This window comes from Bradysia coprophila, chromosome IV, assembly GCF_014529535.1.
Source record: "Bradysia coprophila strain Holo2 chromosome IV, BU_Bcop_v1, whole genome shotgun sequence".
NCBI classification, from domain to species: Eukaryota; Metazoa; Arthropoda; class Insecta; order Diptera; family Sciaridae; genus Bradysia; species Bradysia coprophila.
Genome location: NC_050738.1, coordinates 14,095,322 through 14,113,598, shown reverse-complemented (window position 1 = coordinate 14,113,598; position 18,277 = coordinate 14,095,322). Strand labels below are relative to the sequence as shown.

Genomic DNA, 18,277 nt, shown 5'->3' with positions numbered 1-18,277 from the left:
TTGCTTCGCAACGGCTACGAAGACTAGTTAATTTAACTTGCCTTGGGGTACTCGTCAAAATATTGCTTTCTCTTTCAACGTGTTACGTTGAGAGAGAGAAGACCGAAGACCAGTTTATTATAAGTTGCCTTGGGGTACTTGTCAAAATATTTCTTTCTCTTTCATCGTACTATTCTATCTGTTCTTTCAGAACGGCTACTAGGAATTTCGCGCCTAGTCATTCACAATAATTGTTAGAATGACACATTTTGTATAAGGAAAATATCACTTTGTGGGTTATTGTGGATGACGCGGCTCGAAATTCCTCAACACTTTCAGAACACATTGGCTCTTTTGACTTATTCTGATCAAGGCCCCAATTCTCATACACGTTCGTAACTTGACCGTTCTTATGGGATTTTATAGACACAACTGTCAAGTTACGAATATTTGCAGTTACGAGAATCGTCGCCCTGTACATATGGAACAAGAGATGCTCTCTACCATTTAAGCAGAGGGAAAAAAAAGCATTTGACATTTTACAATAACAAAAAACAAAAAAAAGTTGAACGATAGATACACTCCTCCATCACGTACCGACGAGATATTCGCAAAACAATGAATCACGGTCCACAGCCTGGTGTCGGTGTCGGTGGAATGCCTATGGTCGGCATATCTCCAGGTAGCATGATGGCTTCGTCTCCGCAACAAATGCCAGGTATGATGAGTCAGCAACAAAATCCAGGAGCCATGCCTGGACAACCACAACCGACTGACAACATTTCCAAAGTCAAAAGTTTAATGGTTCCATTACGCGATTCTTTATCGGTAAAAGATGCTTCTGATGTGTGCTTCCTTCCTCAGTACTAACTTGCAGACTTATTACAGACAACGCTGAAACAGGCCGCTCAACTGGTTCAACATAATAACATGACGGACAATGGAAACTTGTTAGTTTTCAATTGAATCAGCTTGAGGCTAGCGATCGATAATTTATTTTTTACTCTTTAGGAAGGGCGTTGATAATAACAACCCGCCACCGCGGTTCGATAAAAATTTGGAAGAATTTTATTCCATTTGCGATCAAATCGAATTGCACTTGGTAACGGAACATTCAGCAAATCATTCTTGAATTGTCGATAACATGAAAATCTTTACCGTTTGATAGAAAACTGCCATTCAATGTATGCAACAAGGTTCGTCATCCCAACGTTATCTGCCTGTACCAGTAGCTTCCACTCGAATTGAACCGATAATGCCACCGACAGATGGACCCATTTCCTATTCGCAGTATTTGTCTTTGGTTCGAACACAGATAGCGTAAGTTTGCTGAAAAGTTGTTTTCCTTCTGTTTCGAGATTTTGTCGAAATTGTTTTTTGGTGGAAGTTAGTCTCCTCCAAACAGAAGTCGAATAATTACTTTCCGGTTGAAACTTCTTGTCTGATTTTTTTTCCTATTTCAGGTATGCTAAAGACATTCATGATACGTTGATCTGTGCAGCAACTGTGGTAAAAAACGAATAAAATTTAGTCCAAGTGTGGTAGAACTTTAGTTTTGATTAATACGTCGATGGCAGATAATTTCCAACAACGATTGTTTGATAAGGTTTCAAGGATTTCAATTTTTCGGTTTCAAAATCTTTGCTCATGAGTTCGTTGGCTGATTAATTAATTAAAAATATTAATTTAACTGATTTTCAGCGGAATCGCGCTAAATCATTTACTCGAATTTTATTCAATTTTAGTTCAATTTTATTTACGTGTGCCGAAAACACGGAGGTCCCACCATTCGCTCATTTTCTCCATTCATTCGCTCATATTTTCCCGTGGTTCGCTCCATTCATTCGCTTATATTTTCCAATCATTCGCTCACATTTACCGTTCATTCACTCATATTTTCCTGCATTCGACCACATTTTACCGTCGTTCGCTCATAATTTTCGCTCGTTCGTTCAACTCATATTTCCCTACATTTACTACTTTTCACGTTTCAAGCACTACTTTCGACGACTTTAGAAAGTAAAAGAAACGGCCTAGTGACAATACTTAACCAAATAAATTGCAAAAGAATGTCAACCGTAGACATTTTGTTGTTCTGGCAAGAGAAAACAAGTTCGAGCACTTTCGAGAAAACAAGTAGACGTGTGAAGTGAGAAAGAAATTCCGTAGTGAGGACAAATTTCTTGGAATTTAGTGAAGTCAAAGAAACCAGTATAGAGATCTTACATTGTCCAAATTTTTTAGTGCGATGAGTAATTAACCATTTTTTTTGGAAAGGAAAAAATTGAGTTGGAAAGCTCTGCAAATAGATAGTTTGCACTATTTGAGTTGACGTTAATATGCACGTGAACATCCTTAACAAAAAGTTGAAATTTTTTATTTACAATGGGAACAGGTTGCGGTACACTTACCTTATAAAGTGAGGATTCGTTTCCATTTATACATGACGTTACAGACCTATTGAGTACCGTAGCCTTTTCTCATCGCTTTTGGAGCTGAAACGTCAATTAATCTTCTTTTCAATACGTCTCTTTGACACACAACAACCTCGTTGCCTAAAACTGAGTATGATTGGCTATCAGACACAAACTCTCGACAGCTATGTGCACCCTTTCTCACCTAATAAATTTGAGTCGGTCAGAAGACGAGTGGTGAAATTCCTCTTCTTGATCCTTCAAATTATTTTCCAATCTGGTTATTACTGAAGTGTTTTGTCTAGAATCGCTATTACTTATCGTATTTATCAATAGGGTGACCTGATTGTTAAGATGACCAATCTCTTCTTCCAATCTATTCTTGAAATCCAACAAAAAATCCACCATAAACTCTTCCTGGGTTTCCAATTAGGTCAATCGAGTTACTGCCACACGTCGCACAATGCTAATTCGAGCAGCTGATGTGTCGATTTCAGATTGTGGATGCGAGAACCGGCACGTCGGCCACAATAAGTCGAATCGATTGAATACTCACAGAGGTCGATTTGGCGATAACTGAATTGAGGGTTTGATTGGTAAAGGCTAGTTTCTCTGTTATTTTGTCGAATAGCTGGGATAGCTCGAATAGCTGGACCATTTCATTGTTATGACCTTGAATCTCTTTTTCCAATCGCTTTTTATCGTCGACGATAACTGCATATTTCTCTCCCAATGCTGCATCGAATTGCTGTTGCAATTTCCCAGCAATCTCTTCTGGAAAATTATTCTGCTCGACTCGACCATCGCCTCATGCCTTTCATGGATGAATTTTTTCAAAGAATGAATGACTATGAATGGACTCACTACAATTGAAAAAGTAAGGACTATTTACGCTAACAATTGTGTCCTGTGACTAAAAGGTACTATTTTGAGATCTTTTTATAATTAGAATTATTTATTTAAGAGTGATATCGCCAAATCTTCAGGTGATTTTTTTAACTTTGGAAACAAGCGGTCTCCGATTTTAATGAGTGATAGCTCGTTGGATTCGTCTTTCAATTCTAGGAAACACGTGTCTTTCACTTTTTCTTTAAAAAAGTTGTTTTCTTTGAAAAGCGCTCAAAAGTGAAGACATGTCAGAGGGTACCGAAAACAGTTTTTCGGCAATCACTCAAGAAAAAATTATTTTAAATTGTTGTAATGTTGTACGATTGTCGGCCTTGAAAAGACCTACAGGTGGAATATGCTCACCGCTTGGTGCTAGTTGATCCACTAGAGTTATGACTAGAAATATAGTGAATGTTCGGAGAGTCCGCCTTTTCTGCAGCTTCAATGTACCACGGAGCTGAGTATGGGGTGTTGTAGCTGGTCTCACCCACTATCGTTGCACATATAAATGAACCCAGTACTTTTGGGCTGCAAGCCTACAGAAGTCTTGAAAAAAAAAGTTGGTGCCAAAATGTAGATTTTTTCCTTCTGTCGATCACTCATTAAAATCGGAGACCGCTTGTTTCCCAATCACCTGAAGATTTGGCGATATCACTCTTAACGATGGAAGAAAACTTGGAAATTGCAAGTCACCCGAGAAAATTCAGTTTCCAACTTTCTTCCCGAGGTAAACACAACGTTAATTTAAAGTCGTTCACTCCATGTTTTAGTGATGAATTGTATTTTGTAAGATGATGGAAAGAACTACTTTTCAAACATCATATTCGAAGAGCCAGCCCAGTAGTCTTCCACACTGATGGCTGGATTTATTGCGCTAATGATTGTTAAATATCGAAACAATGAAACATTCAGTGATAGTAATTTAGATGATTTATTCATATTATGAGATACGCCCCCAATCAAATCAGAAAGATCGAATTTTACTTTCCATCTTTTTCGTTCATCGTGCGAAAGAAACGATTAACATCGTCTATGGTAACAGTTACATCGCTGACCGCATACGAATGTAAAAATTCTTTCAAATTTTCCTTTAACTTATTGTACCCGGTTAGTACGTTAATTTGCTGTTGTCGGTCGATTTGTGAAAATGCTCTCATTGCTCGGTCCTCTGTCGTTTCGTGAACTTTGGCCAATCCTTTTTCCTGATAACTCAGCACAGTATCTTCCAGGTCGACCAGAAATTCGATTTTTTGTTCTTTTAGCTCCGTTATGCATTTCTCGCAAGAGCAAATACTTTTTCGCCAATCGTTCGGCCAAAATGTGGCACCTGGTAGTTTCTCGCCAACTAGCAATGGTTTCGTACATTTTGCCACTGTTGTATCCGTTCCAATTTTTTGTCTCTTCGCCGGTGGCTCTTGGTCCAGTGTGTCACTTGTTTCGATGTTGCTTTTGTTTATCTCGATAATGTTCATGATACTTTGATTGATTTCGTCTTTCAACAGTTCCTCAACTTTTCCCTCTTCGCCTTCCTTGTGACTGTCATCCATTGTAGTGTCATTCTGTTCTGTCGTATTGAGAGAAACATCTGGATCGACTGTTGTGTCCAATACGGAATCGTCAACCTTGGTAATGCTCATGCCAACGTAGTGATGAATAACATCATGTTTTGACATACAGTCACCGCAAATCATTTCAGCGAATGAGTTCGACGCAGGTACTGCTGCCTGCAAATGTCGGGAATGGAACCAGTCTTCACACAAGACACACTGTATCATTTCATCTTCGATCGAGTCCTCGGCATCTGCAAAAAGAATGAAAAATTTCAAAAATTCTGTTAAGCAATGACTGGTTGGAGAACTGACCTGGATATGGTCGATGGCATGTACAGTAAAGCCCCGAGAAATTCTGATTGTAAACGTTTTTGTCATTTTGATCCAGTTTCACCGTATCGAATTTGCATCGAACAGCCAAAATCTTTGCAGTGCCACAGTCGCAACGGAAATTACGTTTTGTGTAAAGTTCAACCATATCGTGGCCGTCATGACAACTATATGAACAAGCAAGGCAAACGCCAGCTCGTTTAGTCGGATCAGTTCGCGCTTCTGGATTGCACGTTAAACAGGCATACAACGCTTGCCGTTTGATGTAGCCCTGGAATGAAGAGATTTCATTTAATTTCTTTGTCGTATTGAACTAAACAGATGGTGGATTGGTAATGATTGCAACGAATAACTTGAAAGACGTACGTATACGTAGAAATTGACGAAATTTTTTTTTCTTGTCATCCTACCTGAGAATATGTGCACATCTTATCATCCGAACCTCCAAGAACTTCAAGATATTCTTGTTCGTATTCATCGTCTAATTCCTTTTGTTGCCTCAATACTTCACCAAGTGTCACTTCATCTTCACCATTACCCTTACTGGTTCCCTCCTGATTATTTTCACTTGCCGACATGTCACTGGCTTAGGAACGGATAAGGTCACAAAATTGAAATTTATTCAAATCGAGTGAATCAAGCGAAAAACTGTTTTGTGAAAACAGAAATTAATTCGGAAAATGCCAAAAGTGTTACAAGCGTTACAAGCAAGCAAATGTCAAATAAATTCGGACGTAGAAAATAGCGCGAAAATTATTTGATCTAAAAATGATACATTGAGTTGCTCAATTTGACAGACCTCTGGGTTTTGGTCTTTAAACATTTTGAATTTCGTCGGAGAGGTACAAGTTGCAGAAAAATGAATACATTCTGGATGGGGTGATATTAAAAGAGCCTAAGATTTATGTTACAATAGGATATTGACAATAATTTCACGTCCACTTTTCTCTGTGCAGCAATGCATTCCTGCACAGTACAGTACTTTTGTTGTAGGAAATATTACCGGTACAAATAGGATGAGATGAGACTGAAAGTGCTAAGAAATGAATTTTAAATGAGTCGATAAAATGGCTAGAGACGAGTCTGAGCAGCAATCAATCTAATAAATCGGCTCTAGTGGCCAGGCCTTTGGATTTAAGGGAACGAAAAGAGTTTGTTGTGGTTTTAGACATTTGGGATTAACACCGAATCTCATTTATCATTAGCTCGATCTTTCGCCGGAGTATTTTGAGTGAATGTGACCTACGAAGAGAACGGACTGCCCTATAGCATAATATTCACATATCGAAGTTCAACAAGTCAAGTCATTGAGAACAAGCAAAGTTTATTTCTCTAGTAACATTAAACGTGGAGAACGCAGTACCCCTCACGTGTTTGCTAAGTACAATCCTAGGCACTGCCTTCGGCTTCCGAGCGAAGTTTCATGATTTTCAGCGGTAACAATTCCACCATTTCCCTGCAGACACCATACTCCTGTTTGAAATGCTCGGCTAGCGGCTTGTTCTCATCGTACGTCTTCATGAACAGTGTGTAGTACTTCAAGCAATTGGACACATTCGTTATCTGTGACTTCTTATCCGGCGTAATGAATTTGTAATACAATCGACCAATTTGGAAGTAAGTGAACAAAATCGGTTGCATTTCATCGGCCGGAATATTCTTTCGCAATTCGTTTGTACCTTTGTCGCTGTAGGAGTCAATGAATTCTTGAAACTTCGTGATACTTTTCTGGCAGAGTAAATTAATTTTGTTGATCACATGGGGTCGTGGATTTTCTTGAATTTTCAATTTTTCGAATGCTTCCAATTTGATGTCCATCATGGTCGAATAAGTTGAGCCCAGTTCGAACCAAACCTCGCGACAAATGTTCATGTAATACGTGGGATTCATGGTGAGTAGGCCTTCCAACAAATCAGCCTGTCTCTTGTGTAGTTTACAACGATTACCATCATCGAAGTCGTAGAAAGCTAAATATTTGTATGCACTGGCTTGGTCTTGAACAATCTTCGCATATTCTGATGCCTCCGAGTCCAAGGTGTAATATTCTTTGGCCTTGTTCAACCAAGTTTGGATTGCAAGAAAGATCGGCTTTGCATCGTCAAACATCAAAGCGTACTGATCGGTAATAACATCCTCGAATGGGCCAATAGCAAGACTTTCAAATTTGCATTGCTCGCCTAAGCTTACTTTTTCCATGCCTAAAACAAAATCATCGTCAAACTTGTCGCTGGCTGCTTGATATCTACATCAAACTTTACCTTCCTGAATTTTGTCCTTATCGCTGTCATCTTCATCGTCTTTCATCAACCGATTCCGCGACTCCAATAGCAAATTCAGACCATACTTTGCCCAACATCGATTTATGTCTGCAGATCTATGATTAAATACTTCCAGCACGGCGCTTCGTTCATCTTCACTCATTTCAGGCTGTAACATTTGCGACTCATATTTGCCCATGATATACGATGCAGCGGCAAGATGATGTCTAGATTCGGTGTGTCTATCGTTTTGAAAGAAGTACTGCGACAAAGTGGCTGCATTCAACGCCCAATCAACATGCTCATAGTCGTTAAATTCCAGTTGTCTTTGTAGAGTTCGATGACAAAGCACCGCCGATTGGTGTAAATCGCCCAATACCCCGAGAATTTGCGCTAGATAGTACAGCGTTAGGGTGTGTGTCTGTTCCAACATGTCCATCCCTTTTCCATGCTCGATTTCGTCTTTCGATCCGAATATATCGTAGATGGTGAATGGACTCTTCTTAGATGCCTTAAATTCGTTAAAAAGTTTATCAGCTCTCTCTAAGTACTCTTTAGATGTAGTGGCATCATTTCTGTTCGACCACAAAACACCGATCTGATTCAGCGCTCCCAAATATGCATTCACACATTCCTGATTCATCTTATACGGTTCCAACAATTCCAGACATTTCATCAAATCCTTTTCACCATTTGTGAGCTCCTGTGTCCAGACACATATGCGACCCGTATCCTTGTAGAGAAATCCTAGTATATACAGCAACAAACGACGAGTATCATCATTTTCATCTTCGGGTAAATCATTGAGCAAATTTTTCAAATTTTGTTGCATTTCCACAAGAATTTCCATCGCTTTGTAGTGGGAACGATATGGTTCGGTCGGAGGATCATGTTTACTGTCCACTTCAACCAAATTTTCGGCTTCTTCATACTTGTCTTTGTAATCGGAGAGTTGTTCCTTGGAAATTGACATTTTTTCTTCTTTTTGCACAACGAAAATTTTGTTATTTACCAAAACAGAAAGATGAATGACTTTAATGTTTCTTGGCACTTCTGTCGTCTTCTGTCAAGTTTTTCCCCACAAGAACATCGAGGATACTCACCAGAGTTTCAGAGATATGACAACTGTACCTGCTTTTATGTTGTGCAAGGTAGATATTTATAGTTGTACATCTTTAAAAAAATCAATCCTATGAAGTAATAGACTCTTACAATTTCACTCGTAGATTTAAAGAGGCTCAGAGCGTTCAGTTTAGACACACTACCAAAAACAGAAGAAAAGTGGGTCATATTTAGGTATACATAAATCTATGTTAGACCAAAACATGAACACATAAACTCACATCATGAATATATACTTAATTTGGACTTTAATTATCACGAATTTGGTTTCACATTTAGTAAATTACTTGATTTCGACCTTAGACGAACTATGTAATTCGACAATGATTTTTCACGTTTAATCTACTTCTGCAAGGCAAAACAAAATTTCACGATAGTTTCACTTTCCTTTTACGCAACAACAGTGACGCACAAGCAGCCAAGGTTCTTTCAGAACCTTGCAAGCAGCTATGTTTAAACGAAGGATTACACTATTTATAATGAAAGGTATCACTTTTCCGAGATTAGGCTTTATTTTTTCATAGTATTTGTATGGTGGCCGACTGCGATGTTCGAATTTCTATTGTTATTAAGGATAACCACAAAGGTTTCATTCGAATGAAACGTGATGGTGACACAGTATTTGGTTTGTATCAAAACTGAAGACTCGGTTCGGAACCTCTTAAGTCAAAGGTACTTCATAGTCCGATTGCGATTATAATCAAGTAAGAAAATAATTTGTTGAATTTATTGCATTTCAATTAAACTACGAAGATTATAAAACGTGAAAATTGATAGCAACGTAAGTTAGGTAGTTAGAACCTATACTAAGATTCGTTATCATATCTTTTCAACTATAGCTTGTATTAGTTGTTTATCATTAACAAAACAACATATGGATAGAGACCGAATTTGCTTGGTTAATTGCGAAATCTAATCTCTCCTCTTTTCATATTACTCCAGAGCTTTATTTTATTTAGAATACCGTCTTGATGGCAGCAAAATCACTTTTGACCAAAGAAATTCTCCCCAGCGGAAAACACACTGCAACTGTAATTTTTTTTCACGGATCAGGTAAAAGTAATTTAATATTTTAAAGTATGAAAATCGAAATTATATTTATTTTAAAAGATTGTTTAGCGATATTATTTGATATTATTATTACAGTTTATTATTAATGTGCATAGTATACACTGACACTTGTAACGATAGATACAATTGAAAATAACGAGACTAGCGAATTCATGATTTCTCGAGAGTGCATCGTGGGTTCAATAATTATTTATTTCCATAACTTGGAAATGATATGAACTTGATATGATGACGAAAAATTGTGGTCAATGCACTTCACGCAAAAGTGATCATAGTCGATAGCTGCCAAATAGAGTACTATTTTATATGACATGGTTTTTCACAGTTTTTCTTACAGTTTTGTGACACATTTAGAGTAGCACTAATGGTTGAAATCAATGAACGTCAACACATTCATTGGTTGAAATGCGTTGCTAATACTCATTTTCTCACAAACTTACATCTTGCGAAACAAACTTTTTTTTTCATAGAGGAAAGAAAAGTTGGAAATTTCATTTAGAGGTATTGTCAACAAATAAAATGAAATTTCCAAATTTTTTTGCTGAGGTGAATCCAACATTTTTTACAACAAAGGACCGAGGGGAGAAAATAGGAAATTTTACCTATTTCTCCCAGAGGTGAGCACAACGTTTTTCATGCGTGTATGTTATGTTTTGCCAATTTCCTCCACGAAACGAAAACATTGATTCACCATACCATTTTCGAAAACATAGGCAAAGTGACAGTTTGATTGTGAAAAGTTCTATTTTCTCTCCACAACAGGAGAGAAAGTACTGCACATTTCTCACTAGAAACGTCATTTGAACAGTCTCCTAGAAAACGCAATTTTCTCAAGTGAAGTAAATATGACAAGACACAACGCGCACATGAAAATATGAAACTTGAAAAGTACGGTTTCGACGCATGTAGCATGTAAAATCGTTATAAATCTTTGTATGGGTGGATAAATATGACAAATATAAGCGGAAAACTCTAACAAGGGCTCTATTCTATTCGAAGTAAAAAATAATAAAGTTTTTTCTAAAAAAAATTAAGTTAAACATCTGCAAGTTTTGGTATCAAGCACTAATGAAAACAGTAACAATTTTTTAGCATTATAGAGAACTGATACAATTACGGTTTATAAATGCTTCAGCAATTTTAAATACTCTATTACTAAAAGCATTACATGGAATTTACCAATAAAGCAAACTGAAATTATATTTTCAATTGCCTCTTCAATTTATGAAATACAATTTTTTTTTATCGATTTCAGGAGATTCAGGTGAAAACTTACTTCAATGGATTCGTTTTTTGATATGTCGTGATTTTCAATCGAGTTATATAAAATTTATATTTCCAACTGCGCCCATTCAACCGTACACAAAATTGAATGGAAGAGTAAATATAACGAATTCATTTTTGATATATATGTATATTTACATGAGTCGATTTGATAGGGATTTTTTTTAATTGATTTCGGTTTTTTATTTTTATTTTAAATTACTACTAGCCATCCAAAATTTGGTTTGATCGACAAGCTATAGAAATTGAGTCAATTGAGGACAGAAAGTCACTTTCGAATATATTCCCCTATGTGGCTGACTTAATCAAGAAGGAAGTGGAACTGGGGATTCCGTTGCAAAGGATCGTCGTTGGTAATTTAAAATAAAAAAAATTTCCAACCCCAGATTTAAGACGAATCAATAAATCTAAATTGTTATCAAGGTGGATACTCCATGGGCGGCACTTTAGCCATCTACACTGGCTATCATTTGTTTCAAAATGTTGCGGCTGTTTTTGCTTGTTCTTCATTTCTAAACAAAGACGCCATGTTGTTTGAAGAATTGAAATCGTGCAGAAAGTTTCAGCTTCCAAAACTACTTTACTTTCATGGAACAGCTGACGAGCTGGTACGATATGAATGGGGTCGAAAAACGTTTGAGAGACTAAAAGAACTGGGAGTTACTGGAGAATTTCGAAGCATTGAAAATATGTATCATGAAATTCAGAAGCAACAATGTCTGTATTTGGAGAAATGGTTTCATGATGTATTACCGTCTCTTGACGTTCACCTGAAAAATAAATTGTAACCAAACATGTGTTTGGTATATGAATATATAATTACTTGTTGGCTGAAGGGATAAAATTGAAATTTTCCACAGACCAAAAACTCACTTAAATTGGTAGTTTCAGTTTCTACATCACTCCTGAGATGAGGTGTTTCAACCATATAATATACAACAGTCGATACCACAATGTTCCATACAGGTATTGTAGTTTACATGATTCAAATGAAGCAAATTTAATTTAACGAAAGGCTACAATAACACTACAATAACCAAAACGTATGTAAATAGAGAACGAAATTTTTTAAATATTAATTCAACGATGGATGGATGTTTGTTATGATTGGAAATTGATATTTTAACACGAAATGCATATTTCGTCGTCACAAAATGTAATCGAAAAGCATAAATTTCAATTTTCAACCATAAAATTGAAATTTTATAGTTATATTGCTGCTACATATAGATATACATACAGCGGCTTAACTACAACTACCCAGAATAAATGATTTTCGTATGCTCTATTTTTATCTGTGCCGGATATTCATCCAAAGTAACAGAGCAAGGTGGAGCAACGGGATAAAGAATTCGTGGTGTCTCAGACACCGCGTCTGTGTCTAAGTCAAATAAACCTTTCGCACATGGCAACATATCAATATCGAGTCGGTTGCGTTTTTGGCCTATTTACTTTCCAGAACTTGATTGAAAATCTTTTACTTTATAAGTTGTAACGTGAGAATCCGCAATCTTCAATAAATCAAATTTTATCTTTATTGAAAATCGATTCGATCATTGAATTTTGATTTCAAATGACACCCTACATTTTTTAATGCTAAGAGAATTAGAAACATAGCTAACGCCGACCCGTAGGAAACACCTATTCGTATCAAAAGCCTTTAGTGTAAAACTCTTTAATTCTCTTACTTCATACTCTTCACTACTGAAAAACTATTCGCCCTTTAAAATCACTTATATTATCCACTCTTTGCCTTGTTATCATTTACAAATAAATTTCCGGAGGCAATATCGACAGATCCGTACGAAGTCAAATTTCATATATTCCTATTTAATCAGCTATATAGCGCCATAATTACCTATATTTTTCTATACATAAACATTTCACAGATGAATATGCTATTATATAGCTCTATATGCCTGTATATAGCTCCATATAGCTGTATATAGTTATATATTGTTAGGAGACCGGAAACAGTACTGGCGCTTTACATTCGTAAATACCTTTCAAACAAACAAAAAAATCATGAAATTCGGTCAAAATTTACTCAAGATATTGACAAAATATTCCACGTTCACTGTACGGCCGAGTAGCTGGATAAGAGCTCACTCCAAGAGACCTAGCTCACGCAGTAGTGTGAAGCTGGGAGGTTAAATGTATGGAAGTTGAAAAAAGTAAAACTTTTAAAAGTAAAACTTTAATTCGGCTTGGTCAGGTTACGTCAGGTTATGGTTCACTAAAAATAGACAGATTTATAAAACTCGATCTATTTCGGATAAGTTCTGTAGGGTCAGTTTATGGTTCACTAAGAATAGACAGATTTTTGAAAATCTCTCTATTTTGGATAAATTCGGCTTGATCAGGATATGGTACACTAAAAATAGACAGATTTATAAAAATCTATCTATTTTGGATAAATTCTATAGGGTTAGTTTATGGTTCACTAACTCACGAGTCGGTGATCCGATTTCGATCATTTTTTTTTTGTCGATCAGTATTGCAAATACCTTGATGTATCATTAGCAATTAGGTTCCAAACAAATATTTTTTTAATTTTTCTTCGGTGCAGAACATTATTATAAGATACTTTGCATCGTATTATATGCCAAAAAAATGTTTAATTTTTTTTATAGAACACTTTGAACACGCAAAAAATCATGAAAATTCGAATCGGAATACACTCCGGAGTGTATTTCGTTTCGTCAATTCGTTTTTTTCGTTATTTTTTGGGTTTTCAAAATGGTCTATAAAAAAAAGTTAATTGTAATGTTTAAATGTCACCCATCTTCGACCTTAGCCTGTCTTTTGACGTTACCAAACGAAAAAAAAAAGAATTTTCAAAATCGGATGCGTTTTACTCAAGTTTGAGACAGACGGACGGACATTTTTTTCCCGCTGATTTGGCATCTCTAGACAACCACAATAGGTTTCCCCTTACTCAGGGAGTCCAATTCGTTACAAACGTATGCGCAAACCTATAAGACCCCAGTACTTCGTACGGGACTAAAAATCCATTTATTATGTACCATTCATGATCACTGAAATACGAAAATGTCTCAGCACATCCATTCAATCTATTCAATCAGTTTTCAGTTAATGTTTGCAACGACGTAATACCCATAAATAATCCACAGATCGTTAATTAAAATTTAGCCTTAAATTTTCCCGAATATACTGAACGATACTGAATATATACATTCCAAATAGACTAAATTATGCAGTGATTTTCTATTGTAGTTCTACTCCATACGAATATAGGAAAAATAAAATCGCTTCAAACATTATACATACATGTTCGTACTGCACTCAAAATTCGTAACTTTCCATGTTCTACAAATGCAAAGCAAGTGTACGAGCTGCAGACTAGTTTAAATCATGCCCAAATAAATTTAAAGTTTTTTTTCGACAGCGCCTCGTATATGTAAACTGTCAACCAACTTTACTAGCGAAAATCCATCGCTAATGGAACTACCTACCTTGAATTTTCGTTACAAATCTGTCAAATAAATCTAAGAGCCAAAATACACGAGCCGGTTACAGTGACAGGTATACCTTATATTTAATCCTTGTTTCCTCGCGATACAAATTTGTTATTAACAGAAACTGAACAGCAAACCACAATGTTAAGTTAACACTTCATAACCGTCACATACGCTCCAGTTAATTGAAAATGGGAATCCAAGTTTTAATGAAGGATAGAATCGGATTCAACTGGTACCTGGCTTGAACTCCTTCTTTCCCTATACTATTTTCATTTCCCTAATAACTGTGCTTTTTCACATAACGTTATTTTGATTCAGGGATATCATGTATACGCGAAATAAGAGTGCTTAGTTTGAATGTTATGATAATGATGCTAAATCTTCCTTTTTGTATGTATGCTTGCTAAGAGGACCGAAAATAAAACTGTCAATTCGAGGGACGAAAGTTTACTTAAAGGCTCTTTCCCAAAATTGCCTAAAATCGTTCGTCCAAAACAGGTACACAACAAACTATTATTCAAATGTCTTAAATTTTCGAAAAACGTCTGTCGTACGGCCCAGGTCTTTTTTATAACCTCTCGTTGCGTTTTTCCGGAAATTGAATATTTAATTTTTACAGGAGCTCGTACAAAAGCACCTAACACACACCCATTGAATACTTAAGTTCAATAGCACCTGTTAGTGAAGTATCTGAACCAATAAACCTACAATTAACAATTAAATATTGTATGGCTAGGAGTACCGGAAGTCAACCTTTGGTGGCATATAATGTTTGTCACACAATTAAAGCACATGCACACAGTTTCAGGTTAATCCAATTTTATGCTAAAATCATGAATCTTAAAATTTCAGAATAGAATGCAATAAACATTATAAAGGCTCTGTCGTTCCGCTCGGTTATTATTTGCAGTCGTCAGTCAGTGCAAGATTCTGTTTAAAAAAAAAATATTTTCCAACTATGTTCAAATCCGGACATAAATGAAACATTTCCTGTTTCAAATTATATCCATTTAAACTTGGTGGTAACAATTTAGCAATGGTTTTGTCAATAGAAGTCTATATTTGTTTTTGTTTGTTGAAAACTGAAACTGGGGATATTGCAGAATCCTCTTTGCCTTCAACGTTATAATGCGGAAAACCCTAACACCACATTTTAGCCAGACTTCTATATTGCATAAAACCACGTTTATGTTTAATGTTTAAGCACTTATACAAGTAATGTAGACTCAACATAAAGTGCTTCATGGTTCGTTTGAAAAGTCAAATGAAATTTTTGTTTAACGCTTTGTAGAAGTGGTAGTTAGGCACCAGCTTTATACTTATTGTAGATTTTGTTATAACTGTTACCCGACGAAAATAACTAACATTCATCCATTCGTTATACTACGTGTTTCCATTGTTCTCGCATAAGTATATTTTATATTCGGTTTCAAAAGGAATGCATTTCAAATGTAGGCCACGACACGAATGTTAATGAAAGAGGAAAGTAAATAAAAAATGTCAATTTCATGAAAGGTTTGCATTATTAGTCCTGTGTGACACTTTACATTATGTAGGTTGAGTCTATGAAATTAGATTGCAATGTTTAAGGGATATTCACAAAGTATGCAAGCGAAAAAAGTCTCTTCTCTCGAAATAAGGAAATAGGTATTTACATCACATGGAGCAAACACAAAATTGCTGAACACACTTATTCAGGTTTGTTCAATGTAATGTACAAAATCTTACTTTTTCTCGCATACGATTCGTTTATTCGCCATATCATTATTCAGGAAAACATAGTTTCCCGTCCTAGGAGTGTTTACATGTTTATATAAAGAGAAACATAAAAATGTGTCGTTTCACATAACTTAGTATTAAGTGTAAAGTATATTTAAAAAAATGTCGAGATTGTATGACCCTTCTTAAATCGGATTTTGGGTACATCCCCTTAACGTTTAAATGGATTTCAGTGAACGTCTGTTATGGTGTATGTTCCATTTCAATTCTATGATTTTAACTAACCATATTGGAAGACCGCTACTAATTGTGTATCAATTTAGCATATATTCGATTTATACAAATTAGCAACATTTTTAAAATGCCTGAGTTATAATCCACTAATAAGTCTCAAAAAAGACAGAAAAGATATGGGAAGAAATAAAAGCGATAAATCTAAAATAAGAATTGATCACTTGAAAATTAAAATGATTGCAGGAAAATAAGAATGTGATCACAACCAGTTTTTCAAATATAACACTACGAAATAAGATTCTATCAACCTAAAATAAGAAGTGATCACAAGTAGTACCTACCACCCGCTAAATCAAATGTGATCACTAAAAATAAAGAATTTGATCACTAAAAATAAAGAATTTGATCACTAAAAGTAAAGAATTTGATCACTAAAAGTCCGAACGAATACACATAAAAAGCGTTTTAACACGCCGAGCGATCCGGCCCATTGCCCCGGAGCGAAGCGGAGGGCCGCAATGCGAGCCGGGCGCCGGAACGGTGTTGGTAACTTAGGAGTTAATTTTTTCTCTCTCGCATCGTCTAATAATTAGTCTGTGTAATTCATTGCACATAAAAAGCGTTTTAACACGCCGAGCGATCCGGCCCATTGCCCCGTAGCGAAGCGGAGGGCCGCAATGCGAGCCGGGCGCCGGAACGGTGTTGGTAACTTAGGTGTTAATTTTTTTTTCTCTTGCATCGTCTAATAATCAAACAGAATAATAGATAGCATATCCTTATTTCTTGCAATCAAATTTTTTATTTTGCACGATCATTTCTTTATTTTTTGTAATCAAATTCGTATAATTGTAGATCATTTCTTATTTCGAGACGATCATATGTTAGTGGTAAAATTGCATATATTTAGTGATCAAATTCTTATTTTTTGGTGATCAAATTCTATTTTTATTGCTATCATAAAAAAATTGTGATCATTTCTCTTTTTCTAGTGATCATTTCCTATTTTCTTGTGATCATTTCTTATTAAATAGCTATCACTTTAATTACATGCCAAAAGATATGTACATGAAACACTTAACTCACTAGAGAAATAATAGTTATTTGCATGACAAGGGGAGAAACTAAAATAGTATTTTACATGACTAGGGATAAAAAGATGAAAACTATAGTTTTTGTGTGAATTTTGTTGATTCGAGGCGAAGCCGAGGTCAATAAACAACACACGAAAACGATACTTTTCAATTTTATCCCGAGTTATGTAATGGATTTTACATGCTGAGGGCGTCGAAAGAAGTGCTTAAAACATGAAAAGTACGGTTTTCGACGCATGTAGCATGTAAAATATAATAAAGCGGTGTGAGAGATGCTAGGCAAGACTGTACAGGCTACAGTAATATTCGTGTATGTCTGGTGACACACACATTATGTTTCATGTAAGGGATCAAAAACCGGGGAAAATTTCAGAAAAATTGGTTTTCAGCCCCGCTACATGAAAAAATGTATATAAAGAATTTTTTCATTCGCATGTCGGGTCAGTCTACCCAGTCCACCTCGCAATTATTATTCATTCAATTTCATTTAGAAAACTGAAAGTCATTGCTGACAGTTTGTTTTAAAACTTTTCCAGTAAATATCTACATTTTCTCTTTAATGCATTTTTACATCCAAGAATCATTGGAACAAGATATACCTTGGGCAATTATGAAAATTTCCGAAATGTAAAAGATAAGTGGTTTTATTTGTTTAACTTGTTTTTAATTTTTCAAAGCACCATTAAAATAATTGCGCTAGAATGTTATACATTTCGCAAATATTGAATAATAAACGTACAAATATCTCTAGGGGCATTCTATGCGAGCAAACTCTGTCACACCAACTTCCATTGGCGTCTATTAACCTACTATTTCCTTCCGTTTGCGTACTATTTCTATTGGTCACCAATAACA

The 18,277-nt window shown here is 35.8% G+C and overlaps 4 protein-coding genes and 1 long non-coding RNA gene across 5 annotated transcripts; 2 read left to right on the top strand and 3 right to left on the bottom strand.

The window, feature by feature from the left end:
* The first annotated feature begins 502 nt into the window (after nucleotides 1–502).
* LOC119085963 (mediator of RNA polymerase II transcription subunit 29) lies at nucleotides 503–1,526 on the top strand. The gene is made up of 5 exons (XM_037196520.1): nucleotides 503–807; nucleotides 868–929; nucleotides 991–1,081; nucleotides 1,148–1,299; nucleotides 1,443–1,526. Exons 1-5 carry the CDS (start codon nucleotides 598–600, stop codon nucleotides 1,501–1,503), a joined length of 576 nt encoding a protein of 191 aa, XP_037052415.1. The 5' UTR covers nucleotides 503–597; the 3' UTR covers nucleotides 1,504–1,526.
* Nucleotides 1,527–1,690: 164 nt separating this feature from the next.
* Nucleotides 1,691–10,911, bottom strand: LOC119085965. The gene is made up of 3 exons (XR_005089373.1): nucleotides 10,781–10,911; nucleotides 2,385–2,390; nucleotides 1,691–1,702 (listed from the first exon to the last, which is right to left on the bottom strand). It is a non-coding gene; the product is annotated as an uncharacterized LOC119085965 (long non-coding RNA).
* Nucleotides 4,194–5,892, bottom strand: LOC119085959 (putative E3 ubiquitin-protein ligase UBR7). The gene is made up of 3 exons (XM_037196515.1): nucleotides 5,572–5,892; nucleotides 5,144–5,432; nucleotides 4,194–5,082 (listed from the first exon to the last, which is right to left on the bottom strand). The coding sequence occupies exons 1-3, from the start codon at nucleotides 5,737–5,739 to the stop codon at nucleotides 4,262–4,264; spliced, it is 1,278 nt and encodes a 425-aa protein (XP_037052410.1). The 5' UTR covers nucleotides 5,740–5,892; the 3' UTR covers nucleotides 4,194–4,261.
* On the bottom strand, nucleotides 6,466–8,472 carry LOC119085956 (KIF-binding protein). The gene is made up of 2 exons (XM_037196513.1): nucleotides 7,420–8,472; nucleotides 6,466–7,359 (listed from the first exon to the last, which is right to left on the bottom strand). The coding sequence occupies exons 1-2, from the start codon at nucleotides 8,390–8,392 to the stop codon at nucleotides 6,551–6,553; spliced, it is 1,782 nt and encodes a 593-aa protein (XP_037052408.1). The 5' UTR covers nucleotides 8,393–8,472; the 3' UTR covers nucleotides 6,466–6,550.
* LOC119085962 (lysophospholipase-like protein 1) lies at nucleotides 9,424–11,735 on the top strand. The gene is made up of 4 exons (XM_037196519.1): nucleotides 9,424–9,594; nucleotides 10,868–10,992; nucleotides 11,105–11,249; nucleotides 11,320–11,735. The coding sequence occupies exons 1-4, from the start codon at nucleotides 9,513–9,515 to the stop codon at nucleotides 11,682–11,684; spliced, it is 717 nt and encodes a 238-aa protein (XP_037052414.1). The 5' UTR covers nucleotides 9,424–9,512; the 3' UTR covers nucleotides 11,685–11,735.
* Nucleotides 11,736–18,277: the final 6,542 nt, after the last annotated feature.